This window comes from Pelodiscus sinensis, chromosome 2 (assembly GCF_049634645.1).
Source record: "Pelodiscus sinensis isolate JC-2024 chromosome 2, ASM4963464v1, whole genome shotgun sequence".
Classification (NCBI taxonomy): Eukaryota; Metazoa; Chordata; order Testudines; family Trionychidae; genus Pelodiscus; species Pelodiscus sinensis.
The window spans coordinates 203,423,001-203,438,483 of NC_134712.1; the positions used below are offsets into that span (position 1 = coordinate 203,423,001).

The 15,483-nt window shown below is 45.0% G+C and overlaps 1 protein-coding gene and 2 long non-coding RNA genes across 19 annotated transcripts in view; 2 read left to right on the forward strand and 1 right to left on the reverse strand.

Annotated features, from left to right (window-relative positions):
* Positions 1-15,483, forward strand: part of LOC106733017 (uncharacterized) — an 88,098-nt gene that overhangs the window by 40,988 nt on the left and 31,627 nt on the right. The gene's annotated exons all lie outside the window — the stretch shown is intronic.
* The window catches only part of LOC142827330 (uncharacterized), a 53,567-nt gene that overhangs the window by 29,855 nt on the left and 8,229 nt on the right, over positions 1-15,483 (forward strand). The window lies entirely within an intron of this gene.
* Positions 1-15,483, reverse strand: part of BZW2 (basic leucine zipper and W2 domains 2) — a 95,511-nt gene that overhangs the window by 10,517 nt on the left and 69,511 nt on the right. For all 13 annotated transcript variants that reach the window (XM_075922262.1, XM_075922261.1, XM_075922264.1 and 10 more), the window contains 3 exons: positions 14,567-14,737; positions 14,027-14,173; positions 2,684-2,822 (listed from right to left, as the gene is read on the reverse strand). In XM_075922262.1, the coding sequence (XP_075778377.1) occupies positions 2,684-2,822; positions 14,027-14,173; positions 14,567-14,737 (457 nt within the window). The remainder of the gene's footprint in view (positions 1-2,683; positions 2,823-14,026; positions 14,174-14,566; positions 14,738-15,483) is intronic.

A 15,483-nucleotide genomic window follows, 5' to 3' on the forward strand; every position in this document is an offset into this window, starting at 1 on the left:
TTGGAAAGTCTCCCTTGCAATAAATAATGTTTCATAGGGTGAGAGAGTCCAAAGTGTCACACTGTGCACTACCTAAGAGAGCTCTGCTGGGTAGCTGCTTGCATGTCTTAGTCCCATCCATAGCTATGCCATATGCTGTGTAAATTCACCATACAAGAGAAGATGACTGGGTACTCCGAAATCTCTCTAATTCATGGCCCCTCTGTTTTACTTCCTGGAGATCACAATGAAACCACAGTGACCTCTGGGCCCAAGATAATCAGTCCTTCAAGGGAGAGGACAGAGTGGCTGCTGTTCTTTCCCCACCACCACAACTCTTGGTTACCTGGTGGACTTCCCAGGTAGTAGGTGATTGCACATCACCAATGAAGCTACAGAGATGCAAAGACTTCATTTCCTCCTATCACCCTAGCAAAGAAGGACTGAAAGGAGTTGTTAAAATTATGATGTTGTACTGTGGCTGGTGGACAGTTTAGAATAAATGTGGCCCACATGCAGGAAGAAATAGAATCTGAGAAGTTTGAGTGGCATTAGTAGACTGGGACAGCATGGTCATCCCTGCCCTGACTGGCCATACTTGTATTCTAAATTGGGCTCAGATGGGCAAAGAAAGTCTATTACTTGTTATAATTTGTCATCAGATGTTTATGCTGCTTTTATGAGAAAAGAGGGGTTAGGAATAACTGTACACAATTCTCAATACCTTTGTTCATCACACATTCATATTGTTACTCATGTAAATACATTATATGTCCCTTACATTACAAACCCCAGGCAAACCTACATAAACTATTCAGGTTACCACTTGTGCTCAACTTAAATAAGTAACATGCAGAATAGCCACAATGCTCATCCAGCATATACAGAACGAACAAAGGATGGAACTCTATCTATTGAGGATTCATGAAAGAAAACAATTAAAATGCATGCGTCTTAAGTATTAATTTCTCAGTCGTATTTTCGATTTTTAAGCTAGTAGTCAACCTATTTAAACACAATAAAGATGGGACTACATACTGTTGACTTCTGTCTGCTTTGGAAACCTACGTCATCAGTTGTGTGTGTGTTTTTGAAAGTAAATATGAACATGCAATACGAACAAAAATCTAAGCATTTCTAGTCACATTGATTTTTTCCCCCTTCAGCTATTTATAGCAAGAATGTCAGAACAAGCTGTTTATCACCCACATCTCACATGCAGTGTAGGACCATTAGTCTCTATGACAACCTGAATTGAATAAACCTGCTATGAAGCCATCTATACTATAAAAAAATGCAATCCTGGAAATAATGGCTTCAAGGACCTGACAGTGTCTAACTAAGGCTTGATTCTACTTCCATTAATGTTAGGGCAAGATTTGCACTGTACTTCAGTGGGAACAGAATGATGCCCATACAGAAGCCAAAGACTAACCTTGATCACTGTACTTTAAAGGAGGATGTTGATTACCCCTTCCCCCACATGCATGTGAGGCAGTTGCAGAGATCACAGTTGTGACTCCATGATTTAGGGCCACCCAGTACCAGCATAGGTTAAAGCAGGAAGATTTTGCTTTAACTTACACTGCTGGTATAAAGTCCTTTATGCCAGCAGAGGATCAGGTATAGCAGAGCTCAGCTATATCCACTCCAATGTGCAAAATGCCTGTAATGCCACTTCTTCCCTCCCCCCAAACTTACATTAGTGAGAGAGCAGCTGGTGTAACAAGTGACAATACCAACACCACCACCTCCATCCCTACAGGAGAATCTCCCTATGAGGCAATTCTATCTCTGGTTGGTTTAAGTGATTTCAGCAGACCAGAGAAACCAGCTTCAGAATCTAAATCAAAGCTGGAAACAACCAGCCAGAAAGAGCTGAGAAATTGGCCTGGAGGATGGGAGCAGTCTCTTCCCCATCCTGGAGCTGAGAGCCACATGGGGTTTGCAGCTTGCAGTTTTAAGTGATTGGGGCTGCTGCAGCAGGCAGGGAGCCCAGTCTGCTCGGGGGTGCTGCAGGGCTGCTGGCTTAGGTAAGCACCTCCCAGCCAGAGCCTGCCTCTGGCACTCCAGGCCCTCCTATTCCCCAACTCCCTCCCCAGATCACCATCCAAATCCTCTGCACCCCACCTGCTCCAGGTCACAACTCCCTCCCAGAGCCTGTACTCCCTCCTACACCCTTCCCCCAGGCCAAAATCCTCTCCTACACCCACACTCCCTCTCAGACCCTGCATCCCATTCCCTGCCCCAAGTCAACACCCACACCCTCTGTAGTCTACACCCCTTTTTCCCCTTCTCCCAAGTCACTGCTCCCTTCCAGACTTTGCACTTCCTCCTAGTGCCCCAATCCTAGGCCAGAACAGTTTCCTGTACCCATACCCCCTTCCCTGACCTTAAACTCCTATCCCCTGACCCAGGTCACAACCTCCTCCTTTACCCAAACTTCCCCTCAGACCTCACTGTGTCCTGCACCCAGTCCCTTGCCCCATGCGCCCTTCTGTGCCCAACCTCCTGTACAGCCTCCACAGACAAGTGTGGCCCTTGACCACTTTCCAAAATCCTGAAGTGACCCTGTCAAAAATTTATGCCCACCTCTGATCTAAATACATGCCAAATTTACTCAACATCTTAGTACAGTATATTCCAGTAGGCCAAGGACACAGTGTTCATTGTACACCATATGAAGATTGACAGGGACATATACCTTTGTAAAAGAGAACCACTATCTTCTGAAAGGCTTTCATAAAGTGGATGTTGTCGTAACAGTATTCTTGAACCTTCTGGAGAAGAATCAGCTCTGACTGGCCTTGTGTGCTGAATACAGCCAGGAGAGGTGCGTATTGCTGAAAGAGGATGAGAAAAAGGCAAATTATTTTATAAAAATGTACTGTAAGTGAAAAATCAGATACCATTTGTACAATTTAACTCCTTGTAAATTTTCTCTTTAAGAAACAATCACTGTCCTAGAGAAGGGTGTGTGTTAATGTAGCACCAGGGTTTTTGTGTGCCATTTACACATATATTCAACGTTCTGTAAGACAGTGTTGGAGAACTTGATTTGAAGTCTTCTAATGTTTCACTTTGCTATTGAACTGCATAAAGTGAAGTTATAAGATCTATTATGTCAGAGTATTGCCATCTATATGCTGCTTGGCACAACAGAAGATCACTATGATGTGTAAACATATTCTGGATGCTACAGGTTGGAAAGAGAACACCGACATCACAAACCCAGAGCCGATGCTCCTGATACTCATGCTCCAGTTTCATGGATGTTTCAGAGATCATAATAAAATCTAGTATGAGAAAACCATTATCCTGAATAGACAAACTAGCAACAACTAAGACACCATGCTGGGACATGCGTTAGTAATTACCTTTTCTTACGCAAAAAACTCAGAATAGCTTTTCTAGGATGCAAAATTGAACTTTTTTATACAGAACACTGTCAAGGTGGTAACTGTGCTTTTTATTAACTTTAACATAACAAAGATCCAAGAAAAAAAGGTAGTTGTTTGTAAGAGGTCAGAACTCCAGTTTGTTATGGAAACACTTCTCTTCCCTTTAAATGGGTGAGGAACCTCTGGCTACGTCTAGACTGCAAGCCTCTTTTGAAAGAGCATCTAGACTACAACCAGTACTTTAGAAAAAGCAAGCTGCTTTTTTGAAAGAGCACCCAGGCAGTCTGGATGCTCTCTTTCAAAAAAGGCAGTTTGCATTACATAGCACCTTTTATTGAAAGAGCACTTTTCCGTGGTAAAAAAAAAAAAAAAAACTGCCGCGTTCTTTCGATATACCTTCAAAAGAATGCGGCAGCAGTCCAGGCACAGGGGAAGTTTTTTTTAAAAAAAGGCCACTTTTCGGAAAAACCCTGTAGTCTAGACACACCTTGGGCGCGCTTGGGCTGTCCCGCTGCGGGCGTGCTCCGCGGCTTTGCTCCCCATCTCCCTGGTCTGACCAGCAGACCAGGGAGATGGGGAGCAAAGCCTCGGAGCACGCCAGCAGTGGGACAGCCGCGGCGCGCCTGGACTGTCCCGCTGCCCGTGTGCTCTGCGGCTTTGCTCCGCGTCTCCCAGGTCAGCAGACCAGGGAGACGGAGCAAAGCCGTGGAGGACTTGGGTAGTCCCGCCACCCCCGTCTCCCTGGTCTGCTGGGGGGGGTACAGCTAGTGCCCCCCCCCCCAGCAGACCGGGCTTTTCTTGCCTACCCCTGGGGTAGAGCAGCTGGGGACTGCCGGGTTGGTCCCGCAGCGCCGCTCCGGACCAACCCAGCAGCACCCCAGCTGCTTTGCCCCAGGCGTCCTGATTCAGCCGCTGCTGGTCTGTTTCAGCAGTGGCTGAATCAGGACGCCTGGGGCAGAGCAGCTGGGATGCTGCTGGGTTGCTCCAGTAGCGCTGAGGAGCCGCGCTACTGGAGCAACCCAGCAGCACCCCAGCTGCTCTGCCCCAGGCGTCCCCAAGTCAGCCGCTGCTGAAACTGACCAGCGGCTGACTACAGGAAGCCCGAGGCAGAGTTGCTCTGCCCCAGGCTTCCTGGAATTAGCCACTGATCAGTTTCAGCAGCAGCTGACTTGGGGACGCCTGGGTTTCTTAAGATGAATCTGTATGTAAGTCAGAACTGGCATCCAGATTCAGCCGCGGTTTAAACTGATCAGTTTCAGCAGCGGCTGACGCCAGTTCCGACTTATATACAGATTCAACTTAAGAACAAACCTACAGTCCCTATCTTGTACATAACCCGGGGACTGCCTGTACATACTTAACTGTTTTTTCTTCAGTACCAGGGACAGTGTATTCAGCACCTTAAGGGCTTGAATACTAGAGGAGAGTAAAGTCCTCTTCTCTTCCCCATTGAAAAAAAGTGTACATTTTTCAAAGTTACTGCTAATAACTACCTAGATTGGTGCAAATTTCATACCTCAACTTGTCCTTTTCATACTGAACGGGTCACCTTCAATATAAATATGTTCATTTACTGAACTGGCTTAGAGACTCGTGAGTGAGCCAGATCCTGAAATTCTTACTCAATAGGGCCAAAGGGAATAGAACAGAGAAAAAACTGCATAAGGACTTGGGCCAGGCATTCAATATTTCTTTTTAAATTGATTCATCAGCTATTCTCCTAGGCAGAGACACAAGCTACACAGTCTGTGTAATAAGTGTTTGATAAGCTTGGGGTACAGAATTGTAAAGTTTTTTTCCATTTTATAAGTGTTGATAGAACCACTCTCATAAGCATCTATATGTACAAACACTGCTAAAACTTAGTTAATATTGGCAAGTAAAATATTCGCGCTTGCCCTCAGTATACTCAAAATATTTATCAACAGTTATCACCTTAGCAACAAGAGTGCCAACCTTGAGGTACAATCTTGCGTTATTGTGATACTTTATCTTTGACCCTTCAATTGTTCAGCACTTGTTTAATTGGACACAGACGTTGAGAGAAGCAACAATACATTCTATAGGTCTCTATTCAATAATATCAATGGAACTCCAATATTGTCCAGAGATTAATGGCCTCCTGCTTCTACATGTATACTAAGGAGTTTACTTTTAAAATAGCTGAAATTCTCTGTTTATAGAGGAGACTTGTCAGTGTTGTTTCTTCCCCATTCACATGTCTCTTTTACCAGTGACCAATAGGGGTCAATAGATTCAACAGGATTCAGATTTGTGGTGAAGTTTTCAAAATATCTAAATTACTTAGAATCTTCAGTCCCATCTTCAAAAGTAATTTAATAGGAGCCTAAATCTGATTGCCTTTCAATCATTCATAAAAATGAAGGCTAGAACAGTCCTGGAATTCTTTCCCATTGTGCTAGCAATAATATTTGGGGAATGAAGCTTGCCAGCAAAACAATACAGTTTTGGAGTGACAGCTTGGCAGTGGTACATTTCTATTGCTAGCACCCAAGATGACACAGATACGTGACTGGTAAGGGGATATGTATTACATTTTTTAAATCTTAGCATATGATTTTTCTGCCAATCCTGTGCCTGGGACTGATAATAGCATAACTAATGCATTGCCTCAATTTCAGATGGACAAAGTTTGGGAGCAGCAAAGGATCTCGTATGGATAGCAGGAACACTCTGGAACCTGACCTTATGCTAGCTCTCAGGGTAGAAGAGCACTCAGTAGCGCTATGAAAGTTTAGGGCCTATGACAGGAGTTGTAATAAATTTGAGCAGTTCCAGAGATGGGTTTTGTGAATGATATTGCCTATTCCAGAAGACTAGGTACTTCAATATATGTCTCTGGGACACCAAAAACTAGCTGCACCCATTAAGCCTTATGCTTGCCAACAGTACGACTCATTACCCAGATCTGTGTCAGGTTCTTAGTCCTGAAATTTTTATTAGAATGGGTGCAGGACATGTGCCCTGTGGAGGATCTGCACCATGCCATCATAGTTCAAAAGCTTAAAAATAGTTCAAAAGCTTTCAGTCAAATACAGAGATGAGACCAGGAGGCAGTTTTGTTCAAAGCTGAATTCCTGGCACTATTTTTTTGCACCTTTCAAGTCAGTGAACTAGTGCCTGGGCCAGCAAGGGAATGACTTTGGAGTAAAGGGATTTACAGTGGGAAAAGCATTCAGTCTTCTTAACTCTGAGGTTAAAAACCCACCTGCAGGGGTGGAGGGAGGCAATGAGTCCATAATACTACATGAGCAGGTCAAGGCAAAGATTTACCCAGTAAGGGCTTTAAATACTTTGAGATCCATTGATTTAGACAACTGGCCAGTAGCATTCAAATGCATACAGGATACATGCGAGACCCTGGGTAGAGATTCAGGACTAATTTTCTCATATTTCCACTTTAAGGACCATGTAGAAAGGCCAACTGAGTGGTAGGGTGGACTACATATTCTTGGTATACAGGTGGGGCAGTTCACAGCTGGGCCTCGGGGTGAAGGAATCCCAACATGGCTTGGAAGGAGAGGCTGACTATTCTTGTATACTCTTTGGCAGTGCGGGAGCGGACACTGAGTGCAAATATTGTTAACCTCAGTTAAAACAGGAAGGGATCTAACGGTAGGCACCCATTTAATGAATTATAGCTACCATTGTGACATTATGTAACTACATGAATTACGGCCCAATTTTTACAAATGGGATTTAGATTAATGTGTTAAGTAACCTGTTAAGAATTGCCTTTGAAGAAACTGCTAGTGTAACTTTTTTATGTGTTGTAACTAAAACCCCATTTAATACGTTGTACTGCCTTAACTGTTTAAAGCAGGGGTGGACAAAAGGGCCTCCACGGGCCAGATTTGGCCTGCCAAGCAGGCTGATCCAGCCCACAGAGGCCCTGCCCACTCCCCCTGCCTCCAGGCCAATTAGGGCCTGGCAGTGAGAGGAAGCGCATGACGTTTCCTCTGCCTTGCACAGAGCATGTGGCACTTGTAAGTGCCATGCCCTCCTTGCAGGGCCTGAGTAGGGCAGAGAAAGGTCTGCATGCTCCTCCCGCACCCCAGCCAATCAGAAATGCCACACGCTCCTGGAAGGGTGGCAGACTTTTGCGCACTCGCCTGCCCCCAAGCCCTGACTGGCCTGGGGGCGGGAGGAGCACGTGAAGGTCTCCTCCACCCTACCCCCACCCTGAAAGGAGAGGGCAGCACTTAAGTGCCACGCACTCCTGGCAGGGCAGGAAGCCCTGATTGGCCAAGAGGTGGGGGAGCACGGGAAGTCTCCTCCTACCAGCAGGGGCATGGATGGCTTAGTGGAAAGGGGTGAGGGCAAAGGGGCTCCCCTACCCTCAGACCAGTCAAAAGCATCCTGGCCCCGCCCCTTCCATTGCATCCACTGACATGACTGCTTCCCTCCTTATGTCTAGACTACCCTGGCCTGTGGAATAGCATGAGCAACTGAAGCTGGTGATTATATCCCATCTGTAGAACTGTGTGCATGAGTGTATACGTGGTGAATAATGTTAGTAGCTAGGGACAGTAAATGAATTCTGCCTTCACAATAAACATGGCATATGGCCCTTATGCCCCAAATAAGGTTCTGCTAGTTCTATTTCTACAAGTCTAACATAACTGTCTAGAAACCTGGAGGGGAAGGTGGGAAGGCAGTCAAGGATTTTGCTGCTGCCTCCTTGTGGTAGATGTCAAATGCAGGTACTTAGTATAGAAAGAATATGTTTTTGGATGAAATAAACTGGAAAAATACTTGAAGGAAAATATCCCTTCAGGGAGCTGAGAAAAGGAGGCTTGGAGCTCACTCTACTACATTAGCAGGGAGCCAACCCCCCTTTCCTTCATTATACTATTTGTTGCCAGGCACTCCCAGATATTAGCAAATAAAGTTGCAATCTAATTATACCTATGAACGGCCTCTTGTTTTCCACCTCCCCTCTGCCCACTCCCTCCCCTTGATGGAGTTTGTGCTGTGATTGGCAGGTGGAAACTGTTGGCTTCCAATTAAAGTGTGAATTCTAGAAGCCTCTGCTGATTGGCTGAGCCTTGGTAGGGGGAGGGGCTTTATAAGGCAGTGGGCAAGCCACCAAGGAGCTTGCGAACAGGTGAGTGCTAACAGGGAGTTTTGAGAGGGAGTTGGGAAGGAGAGAGGAAAGGGCGTGAGGGTCTCTTGCCTTTCTTTTTAAATCCCTTTTCCAGGACAGCAGCAATGGTTGGTGATGGGTCTGCTGTTGTTACCTGCACAGCGTGTGCCATGTGTGTCTTCCTCCCGGAAGAAAGAACACATTTCATCTGCACCAAGTGCAAGCTGGTCGACATTTTGGAAGAAAAAATTAGAGGACTGGAGGCCCAAGTGTCAACCCTACGCTTGATCAGAGAGGATGAAGACTTCCTCGATAGAAGGCAGCATTTAATCCTTCAAGCATGGCAGGCAGAAGAGCCAGAGAGGGCAGTATGTGACCAAGAAGAGAACTGGCAGCATGTAACTTCTAGAAGGGGAAAAAAGCTAGCACGGGAATCCCCCGATGCTATAGAGGTAAGCAATCGCTTTCAAGCTCTCTCCACAGGCTCTGCAGTGCTGAAAGCTCTGGAAGGGACCTCACAAGGAAGAAACCAGAAGGGAACACCATCTACTGGAATAGTGATAGAGATGTAGCCGTGTTAGTCTGGTGTAGCTGAAACAAAATACAGGACTATGTAGCACTTTAAAGACTAACAAGATGGTTTATTAGATGATGAGCTTTCGTGGGCCAGACCCACTTCCTCAGATCAAATAGTGGAAGAAAATAGTCACAACTCACTGGCATTCACCTTCCTTTCCCCCCCCCCCCCCAAATCCCCCTTCTGTTCTGTAATGTGATTTGTCCTTTTCATGTGTGTTCATTTTTTTAAATTGTATCCTTTGGTATATATGGTTGTGACTATTTTCTTCCACTATTTGATCTGAGGAAGTGGGTCTGGCCCACGAAAGCTCATCATCTAATAAACCATCTTGTTAGTCTTTAAAGTGCTACATAGTCCTGTATTTTGTTTCATCTACTGGAAGGCATGGGATGCGTAGTCCTACGGATGGGGGTTCCACGGCCACCACCCCCAAAAGGAAACGACGGTTGGTGGTGGTCGGGGACTCCCTCCTAAGAGGGACTGAGCCATCCCTCTGCCGTCCAGACCTGGAATCTCGAGGGGTGTGCTGCTTACCGGGAGCTCGCATTCAGGATGTGACTGAGAGGCTTACCAAGCTGATCAAACCTTCGGATCGCTACCCCTTCCTGCTTCTCCACGTGGGAACTAATGATACAGCCAAGAATGATCTTGAGCGTGTTACTGCGGATTATGTAGTGCTAGGAAGAAGAATCCAAGAATTTGGAGCGCAAGTGGTATTCTCCTCCATCCACCCTGTCGAAGGGAAAGGACTGGGCAGGGATCGTCGAATTGAGGACGTAAATGCGTGGTTGCACAGATGGTGTCGCAGAGAGGGCTTTGGTTTCTTCGACCATGGGACTCTGTTCCGGGAGCAAGGATTGTTAGGAAGAGATGGGATCCACCTAACGAAGAGAGGAAGGAGCATCTTCGCAGGAAGGCTTGCAAACCTAGTGAGGAGGGCTTTAAATTAGGTTCGTCGGGGGACGGTGACCAAAACCCTGAGGGGAGTGGGAAAGTCGGATACCGGGAAGAAATGCAGAGAGGAAGGGGCAAGAAAGGAGGACCCATGTTTTGAATGGAGAAGATAGGACGATCAACTGGTTACCTGAAGTGTTTGTACACTAATGCGAGAAGCCTGGGCAACAAACAGGAAGAACTGGAGGCCCTGGCCCAGACCAAGAAATATGATTTAATTGGGATAACAGAGACTTGGTGGGATCACTCGCATGACTGGAGCGCTGTCATTGAAGGGTATAGACTGTTCAGGAACAACAGGCAGGGAAGAAAAGGAGGAGGAGTTGCACTATATGTAAGAGAGCACTACAATTGCTCTGAACTCCAGTATAAAGAGGGAGAAAAACCTGTTGAGAGTCTATGGGTTAAGTTTAAAGGAGCAAACAACAGCATTGATGTTGTGGTTGGTGTTTGCTACAGGCCACCGAATCAGGTGGATGAGGTAGATGAGGCTTTCTTCGGACAACTGAGCGAAGCTTCCAGATTGCAGGCCCTGGTTCTCGTGGGAGACTTTAATCACCCTGACATCTGCTGGGAAACCTATACGGCAGTACACAGGCAATCCAGGACGTTTTTGGAGAATGTTGGGGATAACTTCTTGACACAGGTGCTGAAGGATCCGACCAGGGGCCGTGCGCAGCTTGACCTTCTGCTCACAAACAGGGAGGATCTAATAGGGGAAGTGGAGGTGGGTGACAACCTGGGAAGCAGTGATCATGAGATGGTAGATTTCAGGATCCTGACCAAAGGAAGAAAAGAGAGTAGTAAAATACTCACCTTGGATTTCAAAAAAGCAGATTTTGACTCCCTCCGAGATCTGATGGGCAGAATCCCCTGGGATGTTAACATGAAGGGGAAAGGAGTCCAGGACAGCTGGCAGTATTTTAAAGAAGCCTTATTGAAGGCACAGAAAGAAACCATCCCGACACGTAGCAAGAGAGGCAAACATGGTAGGAGACCGGACTGGCTTACAGGGGAAATCCTTAGTGAACTTAAGCACAAAAAGGAAGCTTACAAAGAGTGGAAACTTGGACAAATGACCAGGGAGGAGTTTAAAGGTATAGCTCGAGAATGCCGGGGGGTTGTCAGGAAGGCGAAAGCGCAAATGGAATTGCGACTGGCTAAGGATGTGAAGGATAACAAGAAAGGTTTCTACAGGCATGTTAACAAGAAGAAGGTGATCAGAGAGGGTGTGCAGCCCCTCATGGATGAAGGAGGTAACCTAGTGACAGATGATGCGGGGAAAGCTGAAGTACTCAATGCTTTCTTTGCCTCTGTATTCACGGACAAGGTCGGCTCCTGGACTTCTGCGCCAGGTGACGCAAGATGGGATGAAGATGGACAGCCCATGGTGGGTAAAGAACATTTAGGAACTATTTAGAAAAGCTAAACATACATAAATCCATGGGTCCGGACTTAGTGCATCCGAGGGTACTGAGGGAGTTGGCAAATGTCATTGTGGATCCTTTGACTATTATCCTTGAAATGTCGTGGAGATCGGGAGAAATCCCGGATGACTGGAAAAAGGAAAATGTAGTGCCCATCTTCAAAAAAGGGAAGAAGGATGATCCAGGGAACTATAGACCGGTCAGTCTTACCTTGGTTCCTGGAAAAATCATGGAAGGGATCCTTAAGGAATCCATATTGAGGCACTTGGATGAGAGGAAAGTGATTAGGAATAGTCAGCATGAATTCACAAAGGGCAAGTCGTGCCTGACCAATCTGATTAGATTCTATGATGAGGTAACTGGCTCGGTGGACATGGGGAAGTCAGTGGATGTTATATACCTTGACTTTAGCAAGGCTTTTGATACGGTCTCCCACAATATTCTTGCCAGCAAGTTAAGGGATTGTGGATTGGATAAATGGACGGTAAGATGGATAGAAAGATGGCTAGAAGGCCGGGCCCAACGGGTAGTGATCAATGGCTCGATGTCAGGATGGCGGTCGGTTTCTAGCGGAGTGCCCCAAGGTTCGGTTCTAGGACCGGTTTTGTTCAATATCTTTATTAATGATCTGGATGAGGGGATGGATTGCACCCTCAGCAAATTTGCGGATGACACTAAGCTGGGGGGAGAGGTAGATACGCTTAAGGGCAGAGATAGGGTACAGAATGACTTAGACAAATTGGAGGATTGGGCCACAAGAAATCTGATGAGGTTCAACAAGGACAAGTGTAGAGTCCTGCACTTGGGACGGAAGAATCCCAAGCATAGTTACAAGCTGGGGACCAACCGGTTAAGTAGTAGTTCTGCAGAAAAGAACCTGGGGGTTACAGTGGATGAGAAGCTAGATATGAGTCAACAGTGTGCCCTTGTAGCCAAGAAGGCTAATGGCATATTAGGTTGCATTAAGAGGAGCATTGCCAGCAGATCCAGAGATGTCATCATTCCCCTTTATTCGGCTTTGGTGAGGCCGCATCTGGAGTATTGTGTCCAGTTCTGGGCCCCCCCACCACAAAAAGGATGTGGACGCATTGGAGAGGGTCCAGCGGAGGGCAACCAAAATGATTAGGGGGCTGGAGCATATGACTTATGAGGAGAGGCTGAGGGACTTGGGTCTGTTTAGTCTGCAGAAGCGAAGAGTGAGGGGGGATTTGATAGCAGCCTTCAACTTCCTGAAGGGAGGTTCCAAACAGGATGGAGAGAGGCTGTTCTCAGTAGTGACAGATGGCAGAACAAGAAGCAACGGTCTCAAGTTGTGGTGGGAGAGGTCCAGGTTGGATATTAGGAAAAACTATTTCACTAGGAGGGTGGTGAAGCACTGGAATGGGTTACCTAGGGAAGTAGTGGAGTCTCCATCCCTGGAGGTGTTTCAGTCTCGGCTTTACAAAGCCCTGGCCGGGTTGATTTAGTTGGAATTGGGCCTGCCTAGAGCAGGGGGCTGGACTTGATGACCTTCTGAGGTCTCTTCCAGTTCTATGATTCTATGGTTCTATGACAGTGAGTTTGTCAATGTACGTATCAACAGGCCAAGCCTCCAAACTTTACAGACATGCAGTTCCACTGGTCTTAGTGGAACTACTCACATAAATAAGGACATCTTCTAACTATCTTTCCAATGTTAGAATTATGCATATTGTCCCTTAACACACACACACACACACACACACACACACACACACACACACGCTGCATTATTAATGCTGCACCCCATATTAAAACAAAACCAAACCTCAACTCCTAGATGCAGTGCTACAACTATCAACTGAAAGATTCACCAGCCCCCAGACTGGTAAATAAAGTCACTGCTAGAACTCCAAAATGCATCTTTCTGCTGGAAAAGAGTTGTGTTGAGTTTTTCTTCCCATCTGGTCCCACAACTAGAGAGGGGGCTATGGCCAGCATGCAAGGTGCAGACCCTATGTGAGATGCAGGACCCAAGCAGCTACATGCCTTATGTATACTGAACACCAACCTTAGGAGAAAGAACTGAAGAAGAAGGAATAGCAGTGGGAGGGAACCAACATTATAGAGATTTGGGCAGGTAAACAGCATAGTGTGCAAGGCACAGATCCATGTTATTATACAGGAGTTCAGCTATTTCCCCAACCACCACTCAAAGTGGGTTTGCCTTACAAGACTGTGGTGAGTATAGCCTAACCAGAGCTTACAAGTTCACCAGAATTCTTCAGTGGAACTATGTCCTTCCCAATTCCAGTGCCTAATATTTATTCTACAGTTCTTTCCAATTCATTTGGGAAATACTGCCTATAATATTATTGTTTTTATTATATATGCCTCTGAATACTTTTCAGACACGTTGTTACCAATGGCTGTCACCACACAGAAGTCATACGAAATTATTCTATATATATATATTTTAAAGTGTTGTTCTAATACTTAATATCAATGTCATGCCAAGTTTGATGCCTGCAGATTTAAACATGAAAAAAATTGTACTGATATCTGTGGAGTATTTTCTCATTTACAACCCTGGTACATGCACACATACATACATACATACCTTTAGATGTTTAAGTGCTTGTTCTGCAACCAGCTCTTCCTTCTTGTTCCATTCAACGGCATTCATTATACAGGTCCACAGGAGTCCAATCACTGCAGGCTCTGGCAGATCATTTCTCTTCATTTCCTCCTTTACGTAAATCACTACCTGGTGGAATAAAGAAACTTCCCACAATAGTTTGTACAATTAGATAAAACTCTGAATTATAAATACAGATTATAACATAGAACAAACAAGAGGAATTAGCTGCAATCATATACAGAATGGTTTTCCCTTACATTTTTCTACAGAGTAACATTTGTTCATTTTTCAAGTCTTGAAGTACAATGTGAAACTAAAGTAATTATAGCACCATTTTTGACAACACGGAGAATCTTGTGATTATGTTTTTGTGCAGAATTATATAAGGAGTAAATTAAATAATTTTAAGATGGCTAGGGGAAGCATGTGGGGCATAAACACATTTCTCTATAGTCACTGTTCATTTAAGGCTTTGCCTAGTTGGGTAACAGTATAAAAATAGAGAAAACTTCTTCCCACCTCTTTAATTGGGCATTCCTGAGAAAGACGTTCCTGTAGTTCTTTTTGAAGTTCTTTACGGGTCCCCAGTGACTGCTGGACTCTGAGGAAATCCGAGAGCTCTTTTAGGCCTGCATCAATGAAGTACTTAGCAAAATGCTCCACATTCTGTCGATTGGCTGGAAATAATTCCTAGAAGGCAGAAAATGCTCCCCTGTTAAACTACAAAGAATGCTTATGTTGAGGAAGGAAAACTGGTTCAAAATTAACATAGGGACCTCAAGTTGAAGATGAAGAACTGTAACTGCTAACAGACTTAAAAGAAAATTAATAGTTGTATTTTCAGTGGAGAGGCAACATTAACTTTTCTAGTCTTGTTCTAGGGATAGTTGGTAACAGAAAAAGCTACAACTCTTCAAGTTATATTCAAAGACAAGTGATTTACAAATTAATGTGAAGTGTGCACATTCATGAAAAAACTTTGAGTTTAAGATACCCATTTCAAAACAAAATTACAGGAGGCATTATACAGAATGTAAAAAACCCCTCTCTTCCTCCAGTCTCTCCACCCAGTTCCAGAAGCTTTGTGTACTAGTGAGCACAAACGTAGATCATCCTGCAAATATCAGTGACCATAACCATAAAGTATTTCTAGATATGTACATTGTGAAAGACTCAGTGTGTTATTTACCACATGCTGCACAACCGTTGTTAGAAATATTTCTAAGAGTCATCCAATAAATAGGGAATGATTGTGTTAAATAGGCAGTACACTGTTGAAATAACTCATTCACAGGGATGGCATCATTTAGTCCCTATAATTCACAGCAATAGCATATCTGTGAATTATGAAAATCGAACTACCCAAAAAAAAAAACCGACGATAATTCCCAAGACTGCTATTACAACTCGCACCTCATCTTGGCAGGGACTCAATG